The sequence below is a fragment of the Sebastes fasciatus genome, chromosome 4, assembly GCF_043250625.1.
Source record: "Sebastes fasciatus isolate fSebFas1 chromosome 4, fSebFas1.pri, whole genome shotgun sequence".
Lineage (NCBI taxonomy): Eukaryota > Metazoa > Chordata > Actinopteri > Perciformes > Sebastidae > Sebastes > Sebastes fasciatus.
The window spans coordinates 17129156-17156395 of NC_133798.1; the positions used below are offsets into that span (position 1 = coordinate 17129156).

General features: G+C 41.1%; 3 protein-coding genes and 1 non-coding gene across 9 annotated transcripts; 1 reads left to right on the forward strand and 3 right to left on the reverse strand.

The window, feature by feature from the left end:
* Nucleotides 1–2456: 2456 nt before the first annotated feature.
* LOC141767070 (Golgi apparatus membrane protein TVP23 homolog A-like) lies at nucleotides 2457–5920 on the reverse strand. 2 transcript variants are annotated; one of them, XM_074634317.1, is made up of 7 exons: nucleotides 5778–5920; nucleotides 5356–5447; nucleotides 3787–3931; nucleotides 3557–3646; nucleotides 3287–3415; nucleotides 3072–3200; nucleotides 2457–2979 (listed from the first exon to the last, which is right to left on the reverse strand). In XM_074634317.1, the coding sequence occupies exons 2-7, from the start codon at nucleotides 5442–5444 to the stop codon at nucleotides 2953–2955; spliced, it is 609 nt and encodes a 202-aa protein (XP_074490418.1). In that variant the 5' UTR covers nucleotides 5445–5447; nucleotides 5778–5920; the 3' UTR covers nucleotides 2457–2952. The 2 variants fall into 2 exon arrangements, with proteins under 2 accessions (XP_074490418.1, XP_074490417.1); XM_074634316.1 differs by lacking the exon at nucleotides 5778–5920 and adding an exon at nucleotides 5612–5771.
* On the reverse strand, nucleotides 5869–5941 carry trnar-ucg (transfer RNA arginine (anticodon UCG)). Its single transcript has one exon. It is a non-coding gene; the product is annotated as a tRNA-Arg (tRNA).
* Nucleotides 5942–6173: 232 nt separating this feature from the next.
* Nucleotides 6174–19608, forward strand: polg (polymerase (DNA directed), gamma). Of its 2 annotated transcripts, none has more exons than XM_074632319.1 (24): nucleotides 6174–6248; nucleotides 7324–7921; nucleotides 8102–8297; nucleotides 8434–8601; nucleotides 8762–8908; nucleotides 9055–9134; nucleotides 9258–9440; nucleotides 9636–9769; nucleotides 9919–10042; nucleotides 10149–10373; nucleotides 10459–10576; nucleotides 11268–11351; nucleotides 11511–11624; nucleotides 11717–11877; nucleotides 11961–12014; nucleotides 12116–12233; nucleotides 12520–12655; nucleotides 12799–13045; nucleotides 13178–13300; nucleotides 13422–13590; nucleotides 14605–14813; nucleotides 14920–15080; nucleotides 15884–18462; nucleotides 18615–19608. In XM_074632319.1, exons 2-23 carry the CDS (start codon nucleotides 7350–7352, stop codon nucleotides 15946–15948), a joined length of 3588 nt encoding a protein of 1195 aa, XP_074488420.1. In that variant the 5' UTR covers nucleotides 6174–6248; nucleotides 7324–7349; the 3' UTR covers nucleotides 15949–18462; nucleotides 18615–19608. The 2 variants fall into 2 exon arrangements, with proteins under 2 accessions (XP_074488420.1, XP_074488419.1); XM_074632318.1 differs by having other exon boundaries at nucleotides 6197–6332.
* fanci (FA complementation group I) lies at nucleotides 15590–27215 on the reverse strand. Of its 4 annotated transcripts, XM_074632317.1 has the most exons (38): nucleotides 27057–27215; nucleotides 26866–26965; nucleotides 26654–26726; nucleotides 26183–26313; nucleotides 24963–25116; nucleotides 24777–24834; nucleotides 24560–24601; nucleotides 24292–24415; nucleotides 24118–24203; nucleotides 23880–24012; nucleotides 23698–23775; nucleotides 23456–23592; nucleotides 23070–23256; nucleotides 22875–22962; nucleotides 22644–22774; nucleotides 22488–22558; nucleotides 22232–22346; nucleotides 21965–22087; nucleotides 21708–21776; nucleotides 20760–20861; nucleotides 20481–20678; nucleotides 19967–20088; nucleotides 19718–19879; nucleotides 19150–19329; nucleotides 18871–19037; nucleotides 18700–18776; nucleotides 18319–18435; nucleotides 18187–18238; nucleotides 17979–18106; nucleotides 17811–17876; nucleotides 17595–17691; nucleotides 17279–17463; nucleotides 17134–17190; nucleotides 16990–17049; nucleotides 16783–16857; nucleotides 16591–16686; nucleotides 16312–16413; nucleotides 15590–16100 (listed from the first exon to the last, which is right to left on the reverse strand). In XM_074632317.1, exons 2-38 carry the CDS (start codon nucleotides 26956–26958, stop codon nucleotides 16038–16040), a joined length of 3999 nt encoding a protein of 1332 aa, XP_074488418.1. In that variant the 5' UTR covers nucleotides 26959–26965; nucleotides 27057–27215; the 3' UTR covers nucleotides 15590–16037. The 4 variants fall into 4 exon arrangements, with proteins under 4 accessions (XP_074488418.1, XP_074488416.1, XP_074488417.1 ...); XM_074632315.1 differs by having other exon boundaries at nucleotides 16990–17190; XM_074632316.1 differs by lacking the exon at nucleotides 15590–16100 and having other exon boundaries at nucleotides 16222–16413.
* Between the last annotated feature and the right edge of the window lie 25 nt (nucleotides 27216–27240).

The following is a 27240-nucleotide window of genomic DNA, read 5'->3' on the forward strand; positions in this document are numbered from 1 at the left end:
CTACTACTACTACTATTGTTGCTACTACCACTACTACTACTACTACTACTACTATTGTTGCTACTACTACTACTACTACTACTACTATTGTTGCTACTACTACTACTACTACTACTACTACTACTACTACTACTACTACTATTGTTGTTACTACTACTACTATTACTGCTACTATTACTACTACTACTACTATTGTTGCTGCTACTACTACTACTAGTACTACTACTACTATTGTTGCTACTACTACTCCAACTACTACTACTACTGCTAGTACTATTACTACTACTACTACTACTACTACCACTACTACTACTATTGTTGCTACTACTACTACTACTGCTATTGTTGCTACTACTACTACTACTACTATTGTTGCTACTACTACTACTACTACTACTACTACTACTGCTATTACTACTACTACTAACTTTCTTACTGCCTTTTTATTAACATGTTTTGCACTATGGAACTGTGATGCTGGAAACTTGAATTTCCTTCTGGATCAATAAAGTTACTATCTATCTATCTATCTATCTATCTATCTATCTATCTATCTATCTAGTAATCAATCAGAAAGTTGCTCTAATTTCCATTTTTTTCTGAGCACTTTGTGGAATTGTCATTCATGTTTGCTTCAAACTTGAGATTGAAAGTTCATCCTTGACCTTGGAAACAGCAGATGACAAAACACCATCACCATTTAGTCGTTGTTTTGGGGGCTTTTCATAATTTTACATTATCTTCTATATATCTATATGTAAATGTAAATCAGCTTTTATTGTCACAAGGTACATTGTACACACAGCACAGCACACAGTGGAATTTACTTTCTGCATTTAACCTATCTACGGGGGTCCAGCGCCATGCTCAAGGGCACCCTGGCAGTGCTCAGGAGGTGAACTGGCATCTCTTCGCCTACCTGTCCACAGTCCGTACCTGGTCCGTTTGGGGAGTTGAACCTGCGACCCTTTGGTTCCCAATCCAAGTTGTGATCTATTATTATTTTATTTAAACTCAAACAATGTAAATAAGAATTTCGAAGATGCTTTTTTCAGTCCTGTAGTCTATGTGAGAATCCAACTCCACTTTAAATGCCCCTGCAGTTTTTTCAAATTCAAGTTAGGCTATTGTATCTCAGGAAATCAATTCCACATATCTCCTGATTTACATTAGCAAAGGAATAGTCCTAATGTTGCTCCACAGTCATGTTATATATATATAGGCAATACAAGTTAGGTAGCACTGTCATTGTGGCTCAAGCCTGGTGACCATAGGCAAGCAAATTGATCTACATAGGTTCATAATTTATTACATCAATGGAAGTTACCATCTCATTGACCTAGCATACCAGTAGGCTATATAACAACGGCTTTCAAGGTGGAGTCCTTGAAGGGGTTCCAGGGGGTCCCCAGGAAAAAGGGGAATCATTTATTTTTACTATATTTCCATCCATAAGTACCACAATGTCATAATGTACTATTTTGGTCATGGGTTTCATACGCTTTCTGTAATAATAAAACATCTAAGACACAAAATCCTATCAGATGGGGGTCTGTGTCAGTTTTGAGGTCCTTCACGTGAAAAAGTTTGGGAACCACTTGGCTATAAAATGATTTCCCACCCTTTGGTGTATACGCTGCTCACAGGGTTTCACAGTCTGGAAGTAGGTGTGAGCATTCTCGACAAATAAAAGATCTTTGAGGGCCGTGTGTATGTGGCTTGAGAGCTCAGGGGCCACGTCCAAGACCGGTGTGAACGGTTCCCTCCAAATCTGTTTAAAAAATGTTTTCTGAGCACTGTTATTGTGTGTTAACTATACTGGAACCAAATGAAAATACATTAGAGTCATTCCCATAATGCATTTTAGTCACGTTTTACTTCAAATAATGACAGAATGTAAGACACATTAGCCTACTGGGTTGGCATCGTCTCTGAATAGGCTATTTAAGCTGATTTAATCATAGTCAAACTCACACTGCTTTCCACTTTAGGGATAGGCAGCAATACTACCTTAACTAACATGTATTCTTAAAACGAATGGTTTGGACCAGTAATTTGTCCGGTGTAAAATAGCCAATTCCTCCCCAGATTATGTTCAGAATCACAAAGAATTACAATTACATTTGAGTTAAATTGTAATCTGCAGTAGGGCCTACACACATTAATCAATTTCTCACAGACAGAAATTATTTATAATTTAAATAATTCATAATTTTAGTTTTCAAGACAAGCATGATTTCCATTCTTTTTTTTATCTGCTCATTTATTCATCATGTGGTGCATTGAAGCACACGTCACGACACATGGGCCGACAACAGATTACAACTGACGACATTCCCATCAAACTTTCCTGGACATTTCTTTGTTAATGCTTAACACAAGTATCTGAGGTTCCATCAGCATGTCCTGTTGAAACTTGTGGAGGTATAGTGGAACAATTTCAATCAAACAGTGGAGACATTTAATCATTTAATCACTCCATTTCATATATCCCTTTTGTTCCTTAAATAAAGACAAATGTTTCAACGGGTACTAAAGCTAGTTTAAGTGTCTTTACATCAGATTTAGCTCTGTGTTTTTTTTATCGTATAGACGTTTACTGAAAGCAAGACAAAGAACATGCACATTGTAATCTAGAAACCTGGCTTGTATATAAGCTTTTATACTTTTTACTTCTTTAAATTAATTTGCAGGTATGTCGTGTTCAACCAACAACAGAAAAAAATATAAAATGCACTTAACTTTTATTAACATAATAGCCAGACTGACTGGTCAGTATAAGGCATGCACAAGGCACAGAGCCATTCAAGTATAGATGCAGTTTGTGGAAACTTTGGAGATGAAGGCAGCTCTCGTCTACCTCCCTCTTTCTCTCTCTCTCTCTCTCTCTCTCTCTCTCTCGCTCACACACACATAAACACAGCAGAGAGGCTGTACAGGAGGAGGTAATCTTCATAGTATTCCAAAGATGATGTCTGGCTGGAAGGGGAAAACAAATTATAAGTGAGTTTAATTTGAATGAACGCTGACATGTTAACAGAACATGCTAAATGCTGCAGACAGTCACTCACACGCTGCAGGAGGTGCTGTCCCGTGAAAGAGCGAATGTCTGCAGGCTGGCCGTCCTCTCCCACTGCTTTGCAGCGTAGGTAACCATAGAGATTTGCCACTTGGAGGGAAATACTAGCTACCACAAGTGACTGGGGAAGACAAACAGATGATGCATTTAATTTAACAGAGACATTATGTGATGTACCTCTACTGTATATGTACACAAGCAACTCACCAGCCATTTAATCTTCAGGGAGAAGAGGGAGGTGAAGAAGAAGAACGTCCAAATGAGAGGGCAGATGATGAGACCCAGCCAAAATATCCTTGCCTCTGCCTCCGTCCCAATGTTATTGCCCCGGGAGGCCTGCACACACACACACACACACACACACACACACACACACACACACACACACACACACACACACACACACAGCAATGCCCTAATGTTTAATGCTAAAAAAAAATGCTCCCCCCACACTCAGAATGGCACACAATGTCTTACTTTTTTGGCCTCGAACACCCAGAGGCTCTTTCCATCCTCGTCGATCTGATTCCACCAGCGCAGGCCGACCAGCAGCCTGCCGGTCACATTCTGAAACACACAGGACAAAAGGTGAGTAATCAAAAGGTGAAACAAAGGGATTAAACAGTATACCGAAATGCACAAGAAGGCTAGAAAAAGGGGGCGAGCAAGCCGAGAGGATTTAGCAGCTGACCTATTTGACCTCTCACCTTGACAGACCAGAAGTCAAAAGAGAGCAGAGTGATGATCAGGACAAAACACGATGCAAAGTTCTCGCTGATCATGTCACAGAGCAAATAGGTGACGATGGCAACTACCCGGAAGAACAGGTGGAAGAAGGAGGCGAGGGGGTGTCTGAAATCAAACGTACAGGATTAGAAATGATGATGAAGAGCCTAAAAATGAAGCATATAGAATTAAAGCAAAGCAGTGACAAATACAGCAAATCTACACCTTTCAGCACATAAAGAGGCGAGGAGACTTCCTCTGATGATGTGAACGTAAAATATTATTTTATATAGGCTAACTGAAAGAGCGTATGAGAGAGCATATCTTGTCCATTTAAGTTGTTGAGATTTGTTTAAGACGTTTCATGTGACTTAAATGACACTAATAATTAGGCTATCCTTTTTTTAAAAAGTAGTATACTTATGCAAGTTCATTTTATGAAGTGAACTAAAGTGTAAGAACAATAAACATGGAGTACACAACTAGTTTACAGCTAAGTTGTATTTTGTACTGCACCTATACTATAAACTATACTACAAGTGAATAGGTATACCGTTAGTTTAATAGTTATATACTCGTAGCCCACTTTTTAGTTTATGAAAGCACACTTTAAAATACTCTCAGTTTAATAGTTTTTATGCTGCAAATATACTTGTATAGCTCACTTTTTAGTTCACAAAGTGCACTTTGTATACCTTAAATAGTACTTAACCAATGATTTATGTATTACATAAAGAGACTTGCTTCTTTTGCTATTTGACATGATGTTTTGTGTTAATAAAAAATAAAATTCTTGATGAATTGAAGTAAATTCATATCAAAACATTCGTTTACAAACTCACACACACTTTAATAGGCTACTCTATCAAAAAGTAAGCACAGCTACAAGCCAACTATACCTTTCTGTAGGCATATAAGACAAGAATACTTAATTATACTTTTCTTAAGTATATCTCGATCAAAAGATTAAGTGCAAGTATATAAGCCAAGTATACATAGACTTTTCTGTATACTTGTCAGTATAAACCAAGTATACTTAGACTTTTCTGTATACTTGTCAGTATAAACCAAGTATACATAGACTTTTCTGTATACTTGTCAGTATAAACCAAGTATACATAGACTTTTCTGTATACTTGTCAGTATAAACCAAGTATACATAGACTTTTCTGTATACTTGTCAGTATAAACCAAGTATACTCAGACTTTTCTGTATACTTGTCAGTATAAACCAAGTATACTCAGACTTTTCTGTATACTTGTCAGTATAAACCAAGTATACTTAGACTTTTTTCTGTATACTTGTCAGTATAAACCAAGTATACTTAAGTATATCTCTGCATCAAAAGTAAACTGAAAGTATACTCTCTTATTTTAAGTTTAAAATAAGTATACTAATAGCACACTTGAATAAACTTCTATTTGGTAAGGAATAATAACTTGAAAACAATCCCTCAACATCCCTATTGAATGCACATTAATAAAAGCAAAATACTGTGTGTAAGACAAGTTATATTTTACATGACAAAAAACATCTCCTGCAGTTGCACCTTATGACTGCGCTCCTCTGCGCCCTCTCCTGCTCGTCAGCAGCAAAGTCCAGCTCCACATCCTCCGTCTCCTGCGTGTCCTCCGACATCGTCTGACAAGCAACGACAAAAAACAGACAAACACACAGCAGGATTAAATCATCCCAGATCCATCCCAGCAGCTAATAAAATACAGACAAACACACATTACATTTAGAGGCATAAAATACCCCATTGGTTGCATGGTCGTATAGATGTGTAAAGCAAAGCGAAGTACCATTATGGGAGGAAGCGTAGATGTTATTATAGGGCTGGAATAAACCAGCAGGTGTTGCAGTGAAATAAGACCGACACCGACACACTGTCCTCCTCACATCCACATCAGGAAGCTGGGTTAACAATGATTTCAAGGTAAAAGAGGATTTCCTTAATTTACCACCTACCTTTTTGTCGCATAGCAGTCAAGTCCACCATGTGTACATTTTCGCTGAGGAAAACAATGCGGCTGAATACAGTGTCCGGGTCACAAAAGAGCGACCGCGGCAGGACTCGAACCTGCAATCTTCTGATCCGAAGTCAGACGCCTTATCCATTAGGCCACGCGGCCACGATATAGCCACAGAGAGGAGACTGTCGTTATTATTGTCGTTATACTGCTCGTTCTGTATATAAGAGATTATTTCATGTGGATGAATTTGTGCACATTGTATAACAACAACAACAACAACAACTGTAGTATGTCCAGCCACCGTGCTGTTCATCCAATCATCTTTTTGTATTATTAAAAATGCTGTTGATGATGCAGTCATCCAGGCCACGTGGTGTCGCTAACACTTCATCTAGCTTTGGTTTAATAACCCTTATTCTTCTTTTAATACATCCCTGTTACCACCCTGAGAGCTGACATGCTAAAGGTAACAACATCACTTGTTGTGGAGCGATTTTACACATATTTTGGTTGAATACTTAACTTTATATCTCACAAAACATCAAATGAGGTGAGTTTTTTTTTGTGTTTTTCTGCGTGTGTAACTTCCCTATCTAACTATGCTGCAGTAGGTTAAGCTATAGCATTTAGTAAGTCTAATGTTAATGCTAAAGTTGGGTGATAACTTTTTGAGTAAGTTCACTTTATCTGAGAGAAATATCTGTAGCTGACTGTGTTCTTTGACCCAAGAAAATAGACATTTGACATGTCACAGTAGGAAAAGCACAGGTCTAAATAATGAAATGAATGCTGGTTAGTGTAAAGTTATTGTTTAAATATGTGCAGTATCCCAACTTGAGAGAGATTGAAACATCACAATCCACTCAATGACAAACAGCTTTTCCTTTTTTCCTCCTTTATTTTGTAGGTTGAGTTGAAAGTTCAGTTCATTTTGGAATTACTATTATTAGCCATTAGTCATAAGTCATTAGGTGAAAAACCTTTGTAATAGAAAAACATACATAGAAGAAAATATACACATTATTAGAAAAATAAGTATAAATAAGAACAAATTAATTTTGAGACTTTGCAAAATTCATTAATCCTTATTTAATTTAATACACACACTCCTATTAAATGCCTCATGTTAAATGCAAATAAGCAAGTTCCCACTGCTGCCATATAGCCTTTTCTTTAACATAAAGGTAACATGTATATGTGTATTATATTATTTTATTTAATTACTATTTTTAATTATTTATTTAAACACAAAGTATTTTATAATTACGTTTGAGTTCATATTAAATCACGCAGTAATTTTAAACAACATTTTATTTTATTAATTATTAGTAACACCTGTGCTTTTCTTACTATGACAAATCGAAATGTCTGCTGTGAGAAAAATGCCTATTTCAGCCATTGAACAATATTACCCTTGCAAAATCACACAGTAATATATCTAGTACCAGATATAGCTGTGTCTAGTCCAAGTTTGTGCCCTTCATTACATGGGGCTAAGCTGTATCATCTCATAATATTGATGTTGTCTCAATGTCCTCCAGCTCCAGTGTGAAGTCCAAATGAGGTGATGCTGCATGTGTTGCGCTGTCCTCTGCAGAGGACTCTCATCTCTCTTCAATGGAGGTGTCTACGCTCCCTCTACTCCACCAAGCCTCGCTCTTCCCAGGGCGAGGAATCCACAGAGACCCGCTTGAACCCCCTTAACATCCAGATGCTGTCGAGGAACCTCCACGAGCAGATCTTCCGAGGGCTGGAGCCGGACTACAAAGAGGAGGATGTGGAGCGCAGCATCAGGCACCTGCAAAAACACCAGCTGTGGGGGAAGGAAACTTCACTGATGCCCGAGGTGGAGATGAAGCTTCCCCAAATGTATGGCAAAAATATTGACGAGCACTTTCGTGTCTTGGCCCAGAAGCAGAGTATGCCCTACCTTGAGGCTGCCAGTAAGCTGCAGCTGGCTGAGCTCCCTCCCATGCCACGGGAATGGAGCTGGGAGGTTGGTTGGACACGCTATGGGCCCAATGGGGAAAGTCAGAAGGTCGATTTCCCAGAGGAGTCGGCACTGGTGTTTGATGTGGAGGTGTGCATCACAGAGGGACAGTGTCCCACACTGGCTGCTGCTGTGTCTCCCACTAACTGGTGAGGAACAAGCTAGAATTGTAGCTTCAATGTAGTGTTGTGCTATGGGTCGATGGGTTTCTATTGACCCACTAATGATACCAAAACGGCTAAAAAACATACTGGTTTTATATGTGAAAATGGGATGTGGGTATAAATTAGATTATAATTTTCACAGTGTGTATATTTCTCACTTGCCAGGTACTCGTGGTGCAGTAAGCGTCTGATAGAAGAGCGGTACTCCTGGTCAAACCAGTTGACCCTAGCTGACCTCATCCCCTTGGAGACACCCATCAACTCTGCCCGCCCCCCAGGGGGTCAGTGGAAGGAGAGGCTCATCGTCGGCCATAATGTCAGTTTTGACCGATCTTTCATTAAGGAGCAATACTTACTAAAGGTCAGTATTCAGAGGGTGGTGTGTTTTGTCCTTGTTTCTTATTTCTTTATTGTATGATTTTGAGTTAATGTGCCAGGTTGCATGTACCTGCCTACACAGTATACCCCAGAAAAAAAAAGTGTTTTCTTACCTCAAGGGTTCTAAGGTACGCTTCATGGACACCATGAGCCTTCACATGGCCATCTCTGGGCTGACCGGGTTCCAGCGCACACTGTGGATGGCCAATAAGCTGGGTAAAAGGAGGGGTCTGCAGGAGGTCAAGGAACACATTAAAAAAGCTGGACAGAAAAGGGAGGGTCCAATGGTTTGTGTCCTTTTTTTTATTCACCATATTTCAGCTACAACATGTATTATTCGTATTATTTTGCAGCTTTTCCTTTTGTTGAAAGTGCCTTTTGGTTAGCTTTGTCGCTTGGCTTTTGCCATCAGCAAAACTCAATGTGACGTGTTGTTTTTGTGTATAGATTGGCTCCTGGGACTGGGTTAATATTAGCAGCATTAATAACCTGGCTGATGTCCATGCTCTGTACGTGGGAGGACCGCCACTGAAGAAAGAGGCCAGAGAGACGTTTGTGAAGGGCAGCATGATGGATGTCAGGAACAACTTCCAGGTCAGATGTTCATGACAAATCCTGTGTCACATTGTCTGTAATAATAGACCAAATGTATTCATATTAATGTATATTAAAGTCCTCTAAATGACTTGCATTCATCATGAGGTACAGACAAATACACGTGGCTTTGCTGACCTCTACAGGAGTTAATGCAGTACTGCGCCATGGATGTCGAGGCCACACATCAAGTGTTCACAGAACAGCTTCCCCTCTTCATGGAGAGGTCAGTAAATCCCAACCCACATTTTCTATTAACATTTAAATGTATTGATTTTCTAGCCAAGAATAAAACACTGCTTTGTCCACAGTGCTGCATAATAGTGCCATCTCTTTTATCTTTTATCAGGTGCCCTCATCCAGTGACGTTTGCAGGAATGCTGGAGATGGGTGTGAGCTACCTTCCCGTCAATCACAACTGGGGGCGTTACCTGGAAGATTCTCAGGACACTTACGAAGAGCTCCAGAGGGAGATGAAGAAGTCTCTGATGGCTCTAGCGGACGATGCCTGTCAGCTGCTGCAGGATGACAGGTGAGAAGAGCAACTATTTATCACCATGTTTCTGACTGGAGCAAATTATTATTATTATTTTGTGATGAGGTGAAAAGGATTACATGTTTTTGCATAATCTGCAGTACCATAACTCCAAGGGTAGGTGCTCTAAAGTGCTTTGTATAAAATGATCCACATTGTATATCATTGCATGTATGTTTTTTTTAACTTAAGGTACAAAGAAGACCCCTGGCTTTGGGATCTTGAATGGGATGTACAGGAGTTTAAGCTGTTGAAAGTAGCAGCCAGCAAGAAGAAAAAAGCAGCCGAAACAAAAGTTGCTACTCCTCTTCCAGACTGGGAAGAAGGTATAAGCTCTGATCCTTTACAAAGCCAATGTTATGCTGTATCTCTCTTTATTAAGATGGCTGTTTTTAGTTAAAATATTATAACAACAATGCAAAAAAGGTTGAAAAAAAATAGCAGATGAGATGCTTCAGTTGAGTTGTGATATCAGACCCAGGTCCACCCTCTGAAGAGGAGATGGCAGGCCCTTGCCCCGGCAGGCTGGCTGTGGAGAAGCTGAAGGAAACGGTGACTCGACTTCCTAAGAGAAGGCAGCATCTGCCTGGACATCCGGGGTGAGGTTTCTCCCAAGCACCACTTGAGACATCTAATAATTATTATCTTTCAATTTCCACTGACATAGCAAGTCAAGCCTTCTCCCCCCGTTACTGTGTTCTTCAGGTGGTATCGTAAGCTGTGTGAGAAGATGTCTGCGGAGGACAGCTGGTCACCTGGAGCCAACCTCATCAGTCTACAGATGAGAGTGACTCCTAAGCTGATGGGTCTGACGTGGGACGGTTTTCCCCTGCATTACACAGAGAAACATGGGTGGGGCTACCTGGTACCTGGACGAAGGGATAACCTGGAGTCTGAGGAGGAAAGTGCAGGGCCTGTTTGCCCACACAGGTACTTCATACACTGTGCTTGCATCATCAAAACATGAGCTATTCATTATTTACTTAGTTTCTTTAAGCATTGTTTTGTCCCACAGAGCTATTGAGAGTGTTTACAGAGAGCATTGTGAGCAGAACAGCAAAGTGCAACCTGAATATCTGGACAGCAACCCTTCAGATGACCTCATGTGGACAGACAGCGCAGTGTGGGCAAAGGTGCATATGCTCGTAATGTAATTTACCTCATTCTTGTAGAAGAAGCTGTCATAAATATCCATAAATCTGCTGTTCATATAACTAAGGCGGCCCCCTCTTTGTCGATTATTCGACTACTCGGTTGTTTTGATCTTTGTTAACTAAGATTTCTTTAGTCGATAAATTGTTTCTTATCCTTTTTTTCATGCTGAAGGACTTGTTTCTAAGAAACGTATGAGCACATCTCTGGTAAACAAGAGATTTAAATTGGTGCTTTTGTGGAGAAACTCAGTTTTACAGATATGTCGATTAAATCAACTACTTGATTAGCCGTCAAAATCGTATTGATGTCAGTTGACTAAGAATTTCTTTGTTCGAGGACAGCCCTACTAATAAGTTTAGATCATTCCTCATAATAATTGAACAGTAACATAATTAAGGAAATTGTCTGTACATACATTGTTATAGATTAGTGCAACAGCTAGTAGCTAAAGCAGCATGACTTTCCATGACGCACATTCACCTAAATGTAAGTTTATGGTAAGAAATAATGGGCTCAAGTGTTGAATCCTCTGAAATGTACATTGCGTGGACCTGGTGTTGATGTTTAATCAGTGCTACTTTGGATCTTTGATCAGACCCAGGTGCTCTGGAGTGATATATAATATACAGTATATCATAACATCGATGTGTTTCTTAACCTCACCTCAAGGTGGAGGAGTTTGGTTCCCTGGAGAGTCTGACGGAGGAAAATGGAGTCAGAATGATGAAAAATGGGGAGAGGAAGAAAAACAGGGTGAGTAAAACGGTCGTTGTCATTTACAGGTGCTTTATGACTTTGTATCATGAACACTTTCAATGCTGTATTGCACCATTTTGTTTCTCTCTGCTGAAATTGAACATGAGTTATTGTGATTTGTTGAAAGACATAGTTTGTATTCTGTATCAACAACAGTCTCAAGATCCACATCATGTCCCAGAGGAGAGTCGCTGCCATTATCACCATGGAAACGGCCCCTACGACGACGTAGATATCCCAGGGTGCTGGTTTTTCAAATTACCTCATAAGGTGAAGTTTCACTGTTTAACCTAGAGCATCACAGGCACATTTTCACTTCATTGAATTACTTTCATCATCTCACTGAATGTGTGTGTTTTCAGGATGGGAATCACAACAATGTTGGCAGTCCTTTTTCAAAAGACTTCCTGTCAAAGATGGAGGATGGTACTCTCAGGGCTGGACATGGTGGAACCAACGCCACACGAGCTCTGGAGATCAACAAAATGATGTCCTTCTGGAGGAACGCCCATAAACGTATAAGGTACCTGTCAGTTTCCACCATAAAGTAATTCGTCTTTTTCTCATAAAGATGGTGAATTACATGATTTCACTGTGTCTTTATAGCTCTCAGAAGGTGCTGTGGCTGCGAAAGGGAGAGCTTCCTCATACTGTCAGCAGGTTTGTCTGGTATAACAGTAGCTATCCCGTATTTATTCATCAGCCATGTAGTGTTGGTAAAAGTCATTTCTGTTTTATGACAACCTTTCTGTCTCCCGAAGACACAAAGAGTTTGATGAAGAGGGCCAGTACGGTGCCATATTACCTCAGGTCGTCACCGCTGGAACGGTAACACGCAGGGCTGTGGAGCCAACGTGGCTGACTGCCAGTAATGCACGGGTAAGAAACACAGCTGACAAAGAAAATACACATTGCAAAGTCTGAGAGTACTGGCTCAGATTATTTCAAGTCAATTTTATTTATATAGCGTCAAATCATAACAGAGGTTATCTCAAGACACTTTTCATATAGAGCAGGTCTAGATCGTACTCTATAATTTACAGAGACACAACATTCCCCCATGAGCAAGCGCTGGGGCGACAAGATAAACTCCCCAGTTTGAACTGAATTGCGGTTATCAGCCAGTAGAGAAATGTTATTTGTATCGACTGTTTTGTGTCCACAGAGGGATCGGGTAGGCAGTGAGCTGAAGGCCATGGTGCAGGTACCACCTGGATATCACCTGGTGGGAGCCGATGTAGACTCTCAAGAGTTGTGGATTGCCGCTGTGCTCGGAGAGGCTCAATTTGCTGGCATGCACGGTGAGATTTTTCCCCTTTGCAATCGTTGTCAAACACCATATAATTAAAGTTGTAGAAGGCAATATGTTTGTTTTTATCTGTTTATAGTTTCAACAAACAGCATCTGATGTTAACTGTTCACCTTGTGTCTCCGCTGGGTACAGGTTGCACAGCGTTTGGCTGGATGACTCTTCAGGGAAAGAAGAGTCAGGGCACCGACCTGCACAGCCGCACCGCTGATACTGTGGGCATCAGCCGAGAGCACGCCAAGGTGTTCAACTACGGACGCATTTATGGTGCAGGACAGCCCTTCGCTGAGAGGCTGCTGCTGCAGTTCAACCACCGCCTGGGTCAGGAGGAAGCTGCCAGTAAGGCCAGGCAGATGTACGCCTTGACAAAGGGCACACGCAGGTACGCCCAACAAGTTCAACAATATTGTGTTCAGATAAAAGATTTTATTTTCGGTTAGTTGGGTTTAGTTGTTTGTGCAAAGGTGATAAAGTTGAGTTGAGAACATAGTGCCTAACGTTTGTGTTTTGTCAGATACCAGTTGTCAGAGGAGGGTGAGTGGCTGGTCAACGAGCTGGATATAGAGGTGGAGAACGAAGAAGATGGAAGTGTCACCCTGCAGGAGTTGCGGAGGATCTCTCGCCTGGCCTCACAGTGGTGAGAAAACATCACACAACACATCCACAACCACTTGACAGGAGCCTTTTTCAGTGAAAAACATATTCTCCCACGTCCTCTCAGTTGCTCCGTCTTTCTCTGTGTTCCTTATACCCCGCAGCTATCGGCGGAGGAAGTGGGATATAGTTGGCAAACGTCTGTGGGCTGGAGGTACAGAGTCGGACATGTTCAACAAGCTGGAGAGTATTGCTCATTCTGCCGAGCCAGCCACTCCTGTTCTCGGCTGCAGGATTAGCAGAGCGCTGGAGCCCGCGGCAGTTAAGAATGAGGTGAGGCAGTGTGAACTCCTTCCTAACATAAATCTAATCAACATGGTGGTATTCAACTAGCAGGAGCAGCCGAAAACCCTTTTTTTTCATTAGTATAATTTTGGAGATTCATTGTAAGAGAGGTTTATTGCCTTTTTATTATTCTACTGTCCATAGTGGCATTAATCCTAAAATCTAATGTAAACTGTTTTGAAGAAGAAATTATTATCATAGAAATGGCTGTTTTTTTCCTAAATAATGAATTGTAAACAATACTGGTTCCTAACCTGGGGATCTCGACCCCCACTAGGGGTCGCCAAAGCTTCACAGGGGGTCGCTGGGCCTTGTTGAATTTAAGAGATGTAAGACAACTTTAAATACAGTTAGCCTATATCTCAGCATTTCATTCATTTAACCTAAACTAAACTGAATGAAATTGTTATTTTTAAAGTTTGGATTATTATTTCAAATATAATCAGGATAAGGGCACGGTGAAGATTTGAACAGCTGTATTCACAGAGCCTTCCCTCTCTGCTGAACAGAGCTAATGGAACAATAGCCAAGTGCCAGGGAGAAGAAAACACAGAATTTGTCAAAACAAAAGAAGCCCATTAAGTATGTATAATTGTCAAAAATGAAATAAAAATACACAATACAGAGAATTGTATTGCTTCATTGTAAGTTCCTAAAAATAACAGAAAAAAACGCATCTCTGTTGCAAAATTCACAGGAAATATTCTGCTCAAAATTCATTCAAATCACTCGTTTTACACAAACGTCCTGCAGTTATTGCGTTCACTATTTTTGTTAATTGTACAGTCTATCAGTTGTTCTGTACTGTTATTGTTATGCATTGAATATATTATGAAATATCCATAAAATGTCACTTAGTCAGGGGTCATCAATTTACTCAATGATAGAAAAGGGGTCTGGTACTGGTTGAGGTCCATAGGTGATGCTAATGGAGGCTCTGAACCACAAAATAACCTCTTTGTCTTGAAAGTAAGCCATATTTGATATGTTTTTGTTTGCAAGTTTATCACGAGCAGAGTGAACTGGGCGGTCCAGAGCTCTGCAGTGGACTATCTACATCTGATGCTGGTGGCCATGAAGTGGCTGTTTGAGGAGCACAACATCGATGGCCGTTTCTGCATCAGCATCCATGACGAGGTGCGGTACCTCGTCCGCAGCGAAGACCGTTACCAAGCAGCGCTGGCACTTCAGATCACAAACCTGCTCACGAGGTCTGCTCGCAGCTTAGTATTTATTCTTTATTCTCCTGTAAGAATATCCACTACGGAATAGACAATAAACAGCTTTTCTGAGTGTGTGTGCTTGTGTCTCCTGCAGGAGTGTGTTCGCCCACGCGTTAGGCATGCAGGACCTTCCTCAGTCAGTCGCTTTCTTCAGTGCAGTTGACATCGACCAGTGTCTGAGGAAGGAGGTCACCATGGATTGCGTAACCCCCTCCAACCCCACGGGTCTGGAAAGACGATACGGCCTTCCACCTGGTGAGTTCTGCACACCATCATTCATCACCCTTCATTTAAATTGTTTCCGTAGTAAAGGTATATTGTATGTATTGTACAAATGCGTGAAAAAAGACAGAAGGATAAATTAAGGATCAAGTCCCTGCAGGTATCAAAGAAATAATTTTTTTACTACATTTACATGTACAATTTTTACTTTTAGGCTACTTCAAACATGAATTAATCCATAAAATCTTGCTAAAACCCCAAGTATATCCACGTGCCTTAGTCCAAAATCAAAATAAAACCATATCAAAGATGCCATCTTACATTGTCAGTGACCTTTCAGTTCACTTGCAATGCATTTCACAGCCCTGTTTGACGTGGAGTAAAAACGAGTACTGAAATATTGTAGAATGTGGTTATTAATTTAAGGGAATTAATTACAAATTTGTGCCCACAAACATATCAACATTTTATTTTACTCCTGATAAATGCCAGGCTTGGTGAAATTCCATGCAAGACACAAAAAACAGTGTAAATAAACAGAATAAGAAAGAAAATAATATTTATTTTAAAATAAAACAGCACTTGACACAAAGCAATTTATTGGAAACCATCGATCCACCTCTTCCCTTTGTGTAGCCAAGGACTGATAAAGTAGGGCCATCTTACTATATGTAGTTACAACCGTATTATCGTTAAATGAATAACTGATTCTTAAAAGTGCCCGTTAGAAACTGCTACAATTGATGTTTAGAAATACATGTTGTATGACAAAATGAATAAAGTGAACTATAGGAACTCATCCAGAGTGTTAAACATTGTGTGCAAACTTTCCACAGGTGAGGCTTTGGACATGTACCAAATCATCGACATCACTAAAGGCTCTCTGAACAAAGGAAGATAGCACTTTGTGTTATTCAGAACAGCAGCTGGCCAAGATCAGCGAGGAATCTGGAGATGTGTGTGTGTCAAACAAAGGAGCAGCGTCCTGGCTCACTGTTTTCTCTTCTTCTGTTTGGGTTCTTGCGTCTCCTCTGCATCCTGTGACTCTCTGGTCTGAAAAAAAAAAGGAATGAAAGAAGAAACAGACACTGAGATCTCAGCCAGGAATTAAATGTTCAATGCAGAACAGACGGATTCAAAACATCCCACGTGGGAGAACATTTGAACAATCAGCTCAATCTGCATAGTAAAGGAGGTGGAAGAAACACAATTGCACTGTGAATGTGTAAGGAAAGACAGAGTGGATCGTTGAGATTGCACTTACCTCCTGACTGTCGTCCTGCTCCTGCAGGGCTGCGTCCAGAGTAGCAGCGTTGATGCGGAAATCTCTTGAGGTGCTCAGCTTCATGTACTGCATCAGATTCACCTGGACAGACAAACACACATGCAGGTGTTGGTGAAACATGTGTACGAGCGGCCTAACTGATAACGCAGCACTAACAGTGTTCAGAGAGCTTTCTGCGTTCTGTTTTACAAGTCTGATTATGTATTTTTGACAATCACATTTTGTCAAACTACCTCAAGCAATCCAATTCCCACATACCTTTGATTTCTTTGAGAGAGCGATGAGGTATTTCTCATACTGCTCAATACTGAAGATCACGTTAGGGATGGCTGTTGTCTCACGCAGAAGCTTTGCCTGCCAAGAGAAGAAAAAAAGAACAGATCAGAAGATCTGATTTGTTTGAGACTCAACCATTAATTACATAATTATAAGATATATAAATGTCCTTACAGAGGCAGCAGTGTTCACTTCATTCCTTTTCTTTTTCTTCTTGTCATCTGCACCTCCACCACCAAATTCTCCCCTCTAATAGAGAAAACACATTGTTTTCAAAACATCAACACTCCCTCTTGAAGCTGAAGATGCCATAAACCGTAAACTGTGTGAAAACCTGGAGCTTTGGCAGGGACTAGTCTACAAAACTGGACTGAGCTGTACCTGTGCGTGTGTGATGAAAGAGTAGCACTGTGGCGTTAGATGGGAGCCCGACAGTTTGACCTGCACAGAAAAACACTCGATTAGCGCGACATCAGATGTACGAAAAGATTCAAACAAGAAAAAAAAACGACACCTCAGACTCACCAGCTTTTCAAAGCGTGCTGGCAGCGCACCGTGCTGGCTGGCACACACCTGGACGTACTAAAACAACACATGGAGAAAACAAATGAACATCACACTAAACAAACTCTGCATTCCTAATGCGATCATAGATTGGACAAAAACGCACATATTTGACCAGGGTGGTGAGGATGGTGTATGTGCGACTCAGCTCTCTCAGCAGTGTAATGGTGCAGGTGCCCGGCAGCAGCGCCGTCTGAACCAGCTCATTTAACGCCGTCAGAAGAGTCCCGAGCTGCAGCGTCACTGCTTTCTCTATTGGATCCTGCTGGCCTGCGGTCTGGGTGGCCTCACCTACGCATCAGGAACGCAAACATCACACAAGTACCATCGCCCTGACAGAGATGCATCTCTTCTCTTGTCCCCTCTCGACTCTCACCATTAATCCAACTGAGCATCAGTGTGGGGAAAAAAGGGCTTCTTACCAGAACCCGATTTGTCGGAGGCCGTCTGGCTTTTCTTCCTGGCAATCAGCCAGTCCACTTCATCGAGCACTCTGTCAACCTGGGACAGGACCAGCAGCTGGGACAAGAGATTAAGATGATGAAGATGGTGAGCACACCGCACGAAAAACAGATTCAGAGATATTCATGTCGCTGCAAATCAGGTTTTCGCTTCCGGTTATAAGAGCCAACACTCACTGCTGCTGTGGTTGCAGTCTTCATGTTGACAATGGCAAAGTGAGACTGTTTTTCCACCTCCACATCCTGACCACACAGAAAGAAAAGAGAATTTTGACACATGCAACATATAACTGTAACGTCAAATTGCTCGTGCTCTGAACACTGTATAGTGTCATTTGTGTGTACCTGATCGATATCTCCCAGTTGGCTGTGGATGTCTTGACAGAGCTCCAGCAGCAGGCTAACAGGACTCTTATAGAGAACGTGCAGGTTGAAGAGAAGAGAGAGCAGACCCTTGGAGAAAGCAGAATCCTCTGAAAGATGGAAAAACAAACAGATCTCAGAACACACCTTACCGCACACGGACGCAAAGGTTAAGTGAACCGTCACTCACCGAAACTGGTCTCCTTGGAGATTTTCACAGTCCATGTGATCATCTGTACAAACTGTAAATGTAGACGTGCGTTAGTGGAACAGGTGCTACAGCAGAGTTTGTTGTATGAAGTGCACTTAAGAGTACACCTACCTGTTGGGAGGAGGGCTTTAGCTGGCGTGAGAGCACGCTCAGGATGCTGACCAGCAGCTGAGCCTCTTTGCTGTTAAATTCCTCCTCACCTCCACTTAACTGTGTGAACAGCGCCCTCTGTTGACAGGTCAAAGAAAATAAACGGTGAGTGCTCGCTACATTTAAAACATTGCTATCTGAAACAGTCACGTTGGTTTGTAATTGACATATCAAATGGCTTCTGGTACAACATTTTGTGGAATGTTTTAGCCTGCAGAAATATATGAAGCCAGGTTTCTGAAACAAGCAATAGAAAGGCGCGACTTTCACTTTTCCATCAGAAAATATATGTTTGGATTTTAACCCCTTAAAAAAATAAATAGAGAATAAACCAAATGAAACCTGAAACTGTCGGATGTAAAAGAAGTTCATCTCTGTAACGTTGCCATCGTCTGGCTCGGCGTCGTCCTCCGAGACGTCTGCGAGAAACACAAAATGTGATGACTTCCTGCGTACTGTTCAGTGTAAAAAATTCATTGCTTTTTACATTTTGAAAACTGCGTGTCTACTAACCCATGGTGGAGAGGAGCTGGGCCATCCTGTCTGGATATCGCTGCTGACAGGTTGTGAAGATCCTGAGCAGACCTTCCAGACACAGCAGGGACAGACTGGAGCGCTTCTCCTTCTTCCCCGCGTCTTCCACGACGCCGGGGATGTTGGTGTAACGCCACATCAGCACACTGGATCATACAAAGACAGATGTTTCATCGGTCAAACAATGTCATAGAAAACAAAACTCCATGAACGCGGGCCTAACTGAATGCTGTTATTTATGGCCGAGGGGAGTCCGACCTTGTCATGTCACAGAGGAAGCGGAAAGTTCTGTCTGTGTTCTGTCCATCTGGGCCGTCTGTGTGTCCGGTTTCCTCCAGCTGCTGGATCTTCTGTACGGCCACATGTACTGCATAACGCACAAATTCTCCACTTGAGCGAAGCACTGACAGAGCCTCCTCTCTGCTCTGAATACTGTCTCTGGAAAACAAATGCATTTTTTGTTACATTTGTTACATTTTGTTACAACTTTTCCAGCAAACAGTCCGGTTGTGTTTCATTCTAGACATTCTGTTCAATGTTTTGGTGTTGCCAATACTACTCATGACTCAATGCACATTTTTTTACACAGTATTTCCAACTTTTAGCTCTTCAAGTTTGTACATGTTACTTGTCATTTTGATAAATGCTATACAAAGTGTTCAATCCATGTAAGAGAAAGAACTTTCCCTGATTAATACAGTATTTATACCAGCTGTTTTCCAGGTGTTCTGTATGATTTAATTTCATAAAATGTGATCTTTATATTCCGACAGAGATAGTAGGTGTTACAGTAATCCATGTAAACACAGTCACTGGAAGCATTTACCTGAAGAGCACAGTGAGGAGAGTCGATACGAAGCCCAAAGAGAGTAAACTGCGAGGGCTCTTGTGTGAAGGCGCTCGACCCTTTCCGGATTTCTCCTTCAGGATCTCAGCCAGTTTATGGTAGCGGTTGAACAGCTCCATGAGCTCCTCAAAGTGGCTTTTACTGCAACATCACAGAGGCAAGAAACAGAAATAAAACGTTTACGCTACACAACGTCCTCCTGACCATTCAAAGAGAGGTGGTTGTTACCTGTAGTTGGCTTTGATGAAGTTGTACTCCATAAGGATCTCATACACTCCCATCACCAGCACAGCATAGATATTATTCTTCACCCCGACACTGGATGCTGTGGAGAACTCAGCTGACTTGTCCTGATCAACACAAAGACAGTATATGGCGCAAGATAATGCTTTCAGTGCCACAACATTAATAGCTCGCCAGGGTTGGCAAGCATGGAAAATGTTGATCAATTCGTTCTTTGGGATGGATGCTTATTTGCTCCCTGCTTGCACATCTCATTATGATTCCCATATTTTCTTCAACCAGACTTCTCATTATTACTTCTTTTATGCAAATAAACTTCAAGTCTTGTGCAGTCACTGAGACACGTAATTAAAACCAATAAAATGTATGAGAAAATTACTCCTTCTGTTCACCAGAGAGTAGGAGAGTTAAAGACTGAGCCGAGACCATTGAAAGCCACACAATGTAGTTCAGTGTACTTCACTACAGTGTGTGCTGTATACCTGTCTTGAATGCATACCAGTTCAAAGTCCTCCAGTTCACTCTTGATCATGCGTCTCGTCATGCTCTCTAAGATTGTCTGTAGTTCAGACTGGTATCCCTCCTCCTCCTCCTCCTCCTCCTCCCCGTCATCGCTGTCGTAAGCATTTCGGTTGGCCGATCGGCGCATGTTCTGCAGCCACAGCAGGCAATGTACAGTACAGCTCACCAGATGGGCCTGAAATGGAACAAACACTATTTATAGTAAGACATTAACACAGCAAAAACAAAACAAAAACAATGCAGACAGAGTACCTACCAGTGGCTCCTGGAGGTAGACTTGGTCTCCGAGCGCTGTGATGCACGGTTCCAGTTTCACCGGGGGCAGGAGGTCTTGTTCGGGCTCGTAGTACCGCCTCAGCTGAGGATACAAAGACATGTCATACAGCTCTCCATGTTATACATAGGAGGCCATTATGCCTAAACCCAGTATACAATCACAGTTTTTCCTCATTTGCTTTGGCTCAATTCTCGAATGAGTTTTTCAAAACAATGAGCTCAAATCTCCGAACAATTAGTTTGTTGTTTACAACCGATTTGGATTTCCCATTCAAGCAAATTGCACATGTAAAAAAGAGTAAGTACAACTGTCTACAATTTGCACAATAACCACTTGCACATGGCTTGCTGATCCAAACCGATGAGTTGAAAGTGAAATTGTCATCCTCTTCACAACTTCTTTCACCGTTTGAGCATCACATGCACAAAGATCCATTCAATTATTAAAATCTGTCAGACATACATGCACGTTCCATAAAGTCTCTGACACTTTGAAGAGGTACCATTTGTTGTTTTTTACTGAACTTCTTTTCCAGTAAACTTCTACCTGTTGTTGAAATGTGAATCTAAACAGCTTAGTGCGATACACAATAGCCTTCAGCAGTCAGTGTCAACAAAAACTAAAACAATAGACATAGAGTTGTATATAAAAAAACATTTCCAGAGTTGACTGCCATGGTGAAAACACAGGTAAACATTTTGACCAGTCCGGCTCACGCAGTGACAAAACAACTTTTCATTTTAGTGGCATTGGCCAACTTACTGACACAATAACTAGGTTTTGAAGCATGAATGAAATGTTTTGCAATATGTCATGCAATAGAGTTGTGAAACAGTTGTGACACTTAATGTTGAGAGAATGTGAAGACTGTTTAAGAAAAATGAGCCAAAGCGATTGAGGAAAAACTAAATATATATATACACATACCTGTGAGAAGAGGGTCTGCATGATGGAGCTTGCAAGTTGAGAGTTGCGACGGAGAACATCATAGAAACCCTGAAATAGGCGAGAATTTGCTTTCTCAGTTATAAAACATGCCTTTCTACACCCTAAATCTGCTGCACAGATTAATCACACTACAAAGGTCAAAGGATTTCTTTTAGGATTTTGAAGTTAAGCTCATCAAGGCTATCAATAAAGGTTAGTGTAGCAGCATGTAGCTATATAGAAAAGAGCCCTCTAACCTCATAGAGCATGAGGCGAACGTCGGCCTGCTGGCCGAGGCAACGACGCAGGCTGCTGAGGATCTCCAGACAGAACGCCTCGTTGGCAGCAGAGTTGTAACGGGAGTGAACGTCCACTTGGATCTATTCAGGGGTTCAGGCAGATAGTTATCATACGACAGACCATGTTTAAAACTGCACATGTTGTCTCAGCTGCAGATGTTTTCCAGCATCCTTGTTGCACACACATCTATGGAAAGAGCACATACAGTCTAACTGCAACCGTACCTGGCTAGAGGAGATCGCCTGGCTACACTGGCTCGAGGCTAAGCTGCCCAACACTTTGAAGTTCTTCAGCAGCAACAAGAAGCCAGTCACTGCAGACTTCCTGCCGTCCAGTTGGCTAGTAGAGAGTAACAGAGGGGGAAGAACAGTGTAAGAAATGATCTTTATTTGAGGTGTTACACTGCCTCTTATTTGAATTACTGTTAAGTTTACCAAAGCATGATTCATTAAACTGATAAATCGCATCAGCAGTACCCACCTGGAAAACATGGCCTTGCGGAGAACTAGTATCAAAGCATCTTTCAAGGACATACTGACTTTGAGCAGGGGCTGGAGATTAAACAGAGAAGAATGATTAAACAAAAGAAACCTCTACAATGTGTGTGTGTGTGTGTGTCTCTGTCTATTTGGGTACCTGAACAGCTTTTAGTAGACCCTGAACTGTGGCCAAAGGCAGGTACGACAGGTGGTCAAATGTCTCCGTCACCTTGGAAGATGACTCCAGGAGGATCATGGGAGCAGAGACCACAATGTCAGAGAAAAGGTCTGACGATAAAGAAAGAAAAAAAAGAAAGTCAAAATCTAGTCTGTAACTAGACTCATTATACATCTGAAATCTTGAACTAATAACTAAAAGTTGTATTACCTAAGTAATGATTGACAGGCGAGGCTGTCTTTGAGACTAATCGGTTCAAGACCTGCTCCAGTATCTCGCCTCTGATGGTCTCGTGCATCTGTTGTTGTAGAAGAAGCACATCCTCCAGTGACAAAAAATACAATATACAGTAATGATGTAGCGATTATCAGTCGTTTACATTGTGATAATTGTATAATAAAATACCTTAAAGCCCTGCAAGAGCACCTTTCCTCCCAGCTTACAGGCCTGCTGAGTGGGGGTCCGGGCTATGGTGGCGGTGGCGGACCCTTCTGTGATCTTGCCAAATGGTCCAGGTTTGGGTCCGAATGCATCCATGAGGAAGAAGCCCAGCTGCACCAGCCCCTGGGTCACATGATCCCAACCAAACACGCTGCACAGGCGAATGTGTAGAATTCACGTGAAGATGATTAATATTGTTTTCATGATAGATTTGAGATGATGAAGTGGTGCATCCTGGCCACCACAAATAAAGTGCTGATAAGATCACACATATTGTTATAATTTTGGTCAAGGAAATCATATCAAGGCATGCATTATGTTAACAGGTTAATGGGTTTTGATGCTCTGACCTATTCTTGACTGTGTCCAGTATCATCTGAGCCACGCTGCAGTGCCCGGGCAGGAGGTCCTGCAGGAACTTTGACCCCTGCTGCAGCTGCTCATCCTTGAAGCTCTTGATGATTGCCCCTTTCAAAAGGTCAAACACCTAACCAGACCAGAGAAAAGAGTACAAAAAAAAAATAAGTGAACGGAAGTTAAAATAAGAAAAGTCTCAAATATAGTACAGAGAAAAACAGTACAGATTTCTCACCTGCTCTTCATAACGTTGGATGCGTGCCACGGAGAGCAACAGGGCAACACTGAAAGGGCACAAGTCCCCATAAGATGTCTGCAGAAATGTAATTTAAGATTTATGGCATAACTCTACATCACACATGGAATACAACTTTCAAAAACACAACTTTAATAACAGACAGATGAGTTATACATAACCTTAAAGCTTTTAAGGAATTCTCTCCCGAGTTCGTGGTCGAGTCGTACAGCAAAGACTATGTGGAGGATGGCGGTGCCCTCCACGTGCCTCAGCTGGTCCTGTGGGATGGACTGGACCTCTAGATCCAGGCTCCTGAGGAAGAAACGGCGAAAAAACAACGATCAGTAAAATGGAAAGTAGGCAGTATGATTTAGAGTAAATGCAGTATATTCCACTTGTAGTGCGTGAGCCACTCACTCTCCGTGTTTCTGCTCCTCTTCCTGACGAAAGTCTTGCTCCTTAAAGTAACAGATGATTCCATCCAGGACCTGTTTCTTACAACCCTAACAGACATAGTGCAGGCAGGCGTTTAGATAATTAAAAACAAAGAGGGAGACATGATTACCTGTTGCTGTTGTTACACACACACACCTTTGCAGATAAAAGCAGCAGCTGATAAACCAGTGGTGGGATCTCCTGCAGATCCAGCTTGGTGAACATCCTCAGTACTTTCTCCACCAAAAACTGCAGCTCCTCTGATGACAAGGGCACATCCCTGAAATGAGTCAGACACAAAAGAACTGCTGACTAATGTTGTATGCCCTGAGAGGCAGCACAAGAAACAAGAAATAGCAGATACAACATTGTTATATCACTGTAAAACACTATGAAAGCAAAAAAAAAAAGGGAAAGGTGTTACCTGAACATGGTCGTCAGGTGGATGACACATTGCGGGTCCCATCTGCACGGAAATAAATACAAACATCCTATGACTACTATTACCGTTTGTTAGATCCATGTTGAATCGTTATCATATAATATAAACTATCTAAAATAACTGTCGAGAACCCCTTAAAAACTCCATGTAAAATTGCACATGTTCATATACTGTAGTTTGAAATCTGAGACGTCCTCACCTGCTTGAGCAGAGGCTGTTGATCAGCTGTTTCTTGTATTCCTCGCCACTGAGTTCACCTGAAGTTATGACAAAATAACAAGCAAACACAAGAGACGGAGATTCATCATATATTAAAACCTTGTAGATTACACCTCTAAGTGAGATGCTGATGTTTTTGATATAAAGTAGAGTAATTTGCACTTACCTTTGCCATAAGACAAGGCCTCACAGGCTGAAAGGGCAGTAAGCACAGGAGGAAATAGCTCCAAGGATTTCCCACTGCCCATTTTTCCCACCTTGATGGCTTCAACAAAAAGAGACGCCAGTTTTGCAAGAGAGGGTCCGGGCAGTGTGTGAGTCTGTGTGTAACATTTAAGAGGCAAAATGGAAATTAGACGCGTCTGTGCCATACTGGATATATGAACAAAGGAAAGGGACACAATATGCAAAGACATGTCTACAATTAAAAACTGCTAAAACTGCTGGGACAGCAACTTAGTACAGGATGCTGTAAAAAGTAAAAGAAGTTGGCACAAGATGAGAAATCTAGTAGCCCCGAGGAATTTGTGCATGTATCTACATTTAAGATATTTTAGCGTTACGTTGATGACGTATCAACCCCATGTCTCATATCCTCATTTGCATAGTAATGGGCTGTGCAGATAGCTCAAAACAGCCGGGGTTATTATTTAATTTCTCATTCAAAGACTAATACTTTTGAAGCCCAGTACAAGTGCCAGGTACAATACATTATTTGACATGTCATTACTTGTTGCTGCATTTTGATGGAAGAGCCATTGTTATTATTAATAGAAGCCACTTGGAGTGATGTTTATTTGTTTATTTATTTTGCACAATTTAAGACTATACAACATAACAAAAAACATAAACGAATAATATAAAGTGCAGGAAGAGGCAAAAAACTAACTGGGCTTATCTGAAGCCTCCACCTAGAGACAAGATTAATATAAAGAAATAATATGACTACATAATAGTGATAACAAACAATTAGGACAAGATATATATAAAAACAACAATAACATTACAGTAAATATATTAAAAAAGACAAGTGTGTGTGTGTGTGTGTGTGTGTGTGTGCTGCGTGGAAGTGTATGGTTAGTGTTTGTGAGGAGGATATTGATTTAAATATCTATAAAGAGTTTTGGGTAATCGTAACCAAACAACATTGTGAGTGGGAAAAAATAAAAAACATAAAAACAGATACATGGACAACATGGGGAAAAGCAATTACAAAACAGCAATTAAATGACCCTTTAAGCGACTTTTGAAACATTTAACAGATGAACAGTTTTTTGATAGATGTGAAAGGCTACTCCATAATTTGCTTCCCCTAAATCTTATCGATGTCTTGTATAGATACTCTAGAAAAAGCATCATAATCATTTTTTTTGTTTGTTTGTTTACCTCCAGCATTAGCAGTCCGATGATATCAGCTGCCACCTCAGTCTGAAGATCCCCAGACTCACACAGAGGGATGCAGTGTTGATAGACAAGAAGTCTGCGGTTTGACCCTTCAGTGGCATTGGATGGAGAGCCTAAAAAAAGGGCACACAATGTTGTTTGAATGATTCTGACTAGAGTATGGTAGTGTAAGCATAATAGCTGTGTTATGATTGTTAACACCACTAACAGCAGTTGACACTGTGTACTTCAATTAAATTAAATTAAATTCAAGCCCTTTATTATCATTGTGTAGCACAATGAAACTAGATTGTGACAATCCCATAGGTGCTAATGAAAAGGTAATACAATATAAAATATAAAAATACAATATGTATATTAATGAGATGACAGTTTTGCCAGATAATTGCACAAAGTGTCCCTTAGATAATTATATAATTATTGCACAGCATCATATACTTATTGCATACTTACCTTTAAATATGCCTTTAATCATGGTACCGACCTTCCTGCCCTTTAGTGCACCATTCGTAATCACAGTGATTAACTAAGAAAGCAGATAACAAGAGAGGGGAGTATTTCATGAACCAGCTGGCAGTGCCACAGTTTGTTTTTATTTACATTATATGAGATCTATAAGGGTGGTGGTGGTGGTGGGCCAAGCTTGACAGGATAATTAGTGTTACCTGGTCATCTGTAAGAGAGGACAGGTACTTCTGAAGTTCAGCTGTACTGTCTCCATCTGACAGGGTGACGATTTTATCCATTTCAGCCCTCATGATCAACCTGTAAACACACAAAACTGCTGTTGTCAACCTCAGCGAGCGTGTTAATGTTAAATCTGATGAACAAAGTGCACAAATTAAAGGTTTATTACCTCCGATTGTCGATCGTTCAGCTAAATTTGATAGGGGGACATTCAATTCAACTCAGAGAACTAGCTAACTAGTCTGTTAAGCTCTCAGTAGCTTTGGTAACAGTTGTTTGGCTCACACTTGCATTTCCCGCCAGCACAACACTTCCTGTTTTGCTTTCGTGGTTGCCAGGTTCGTTCTCAAAGT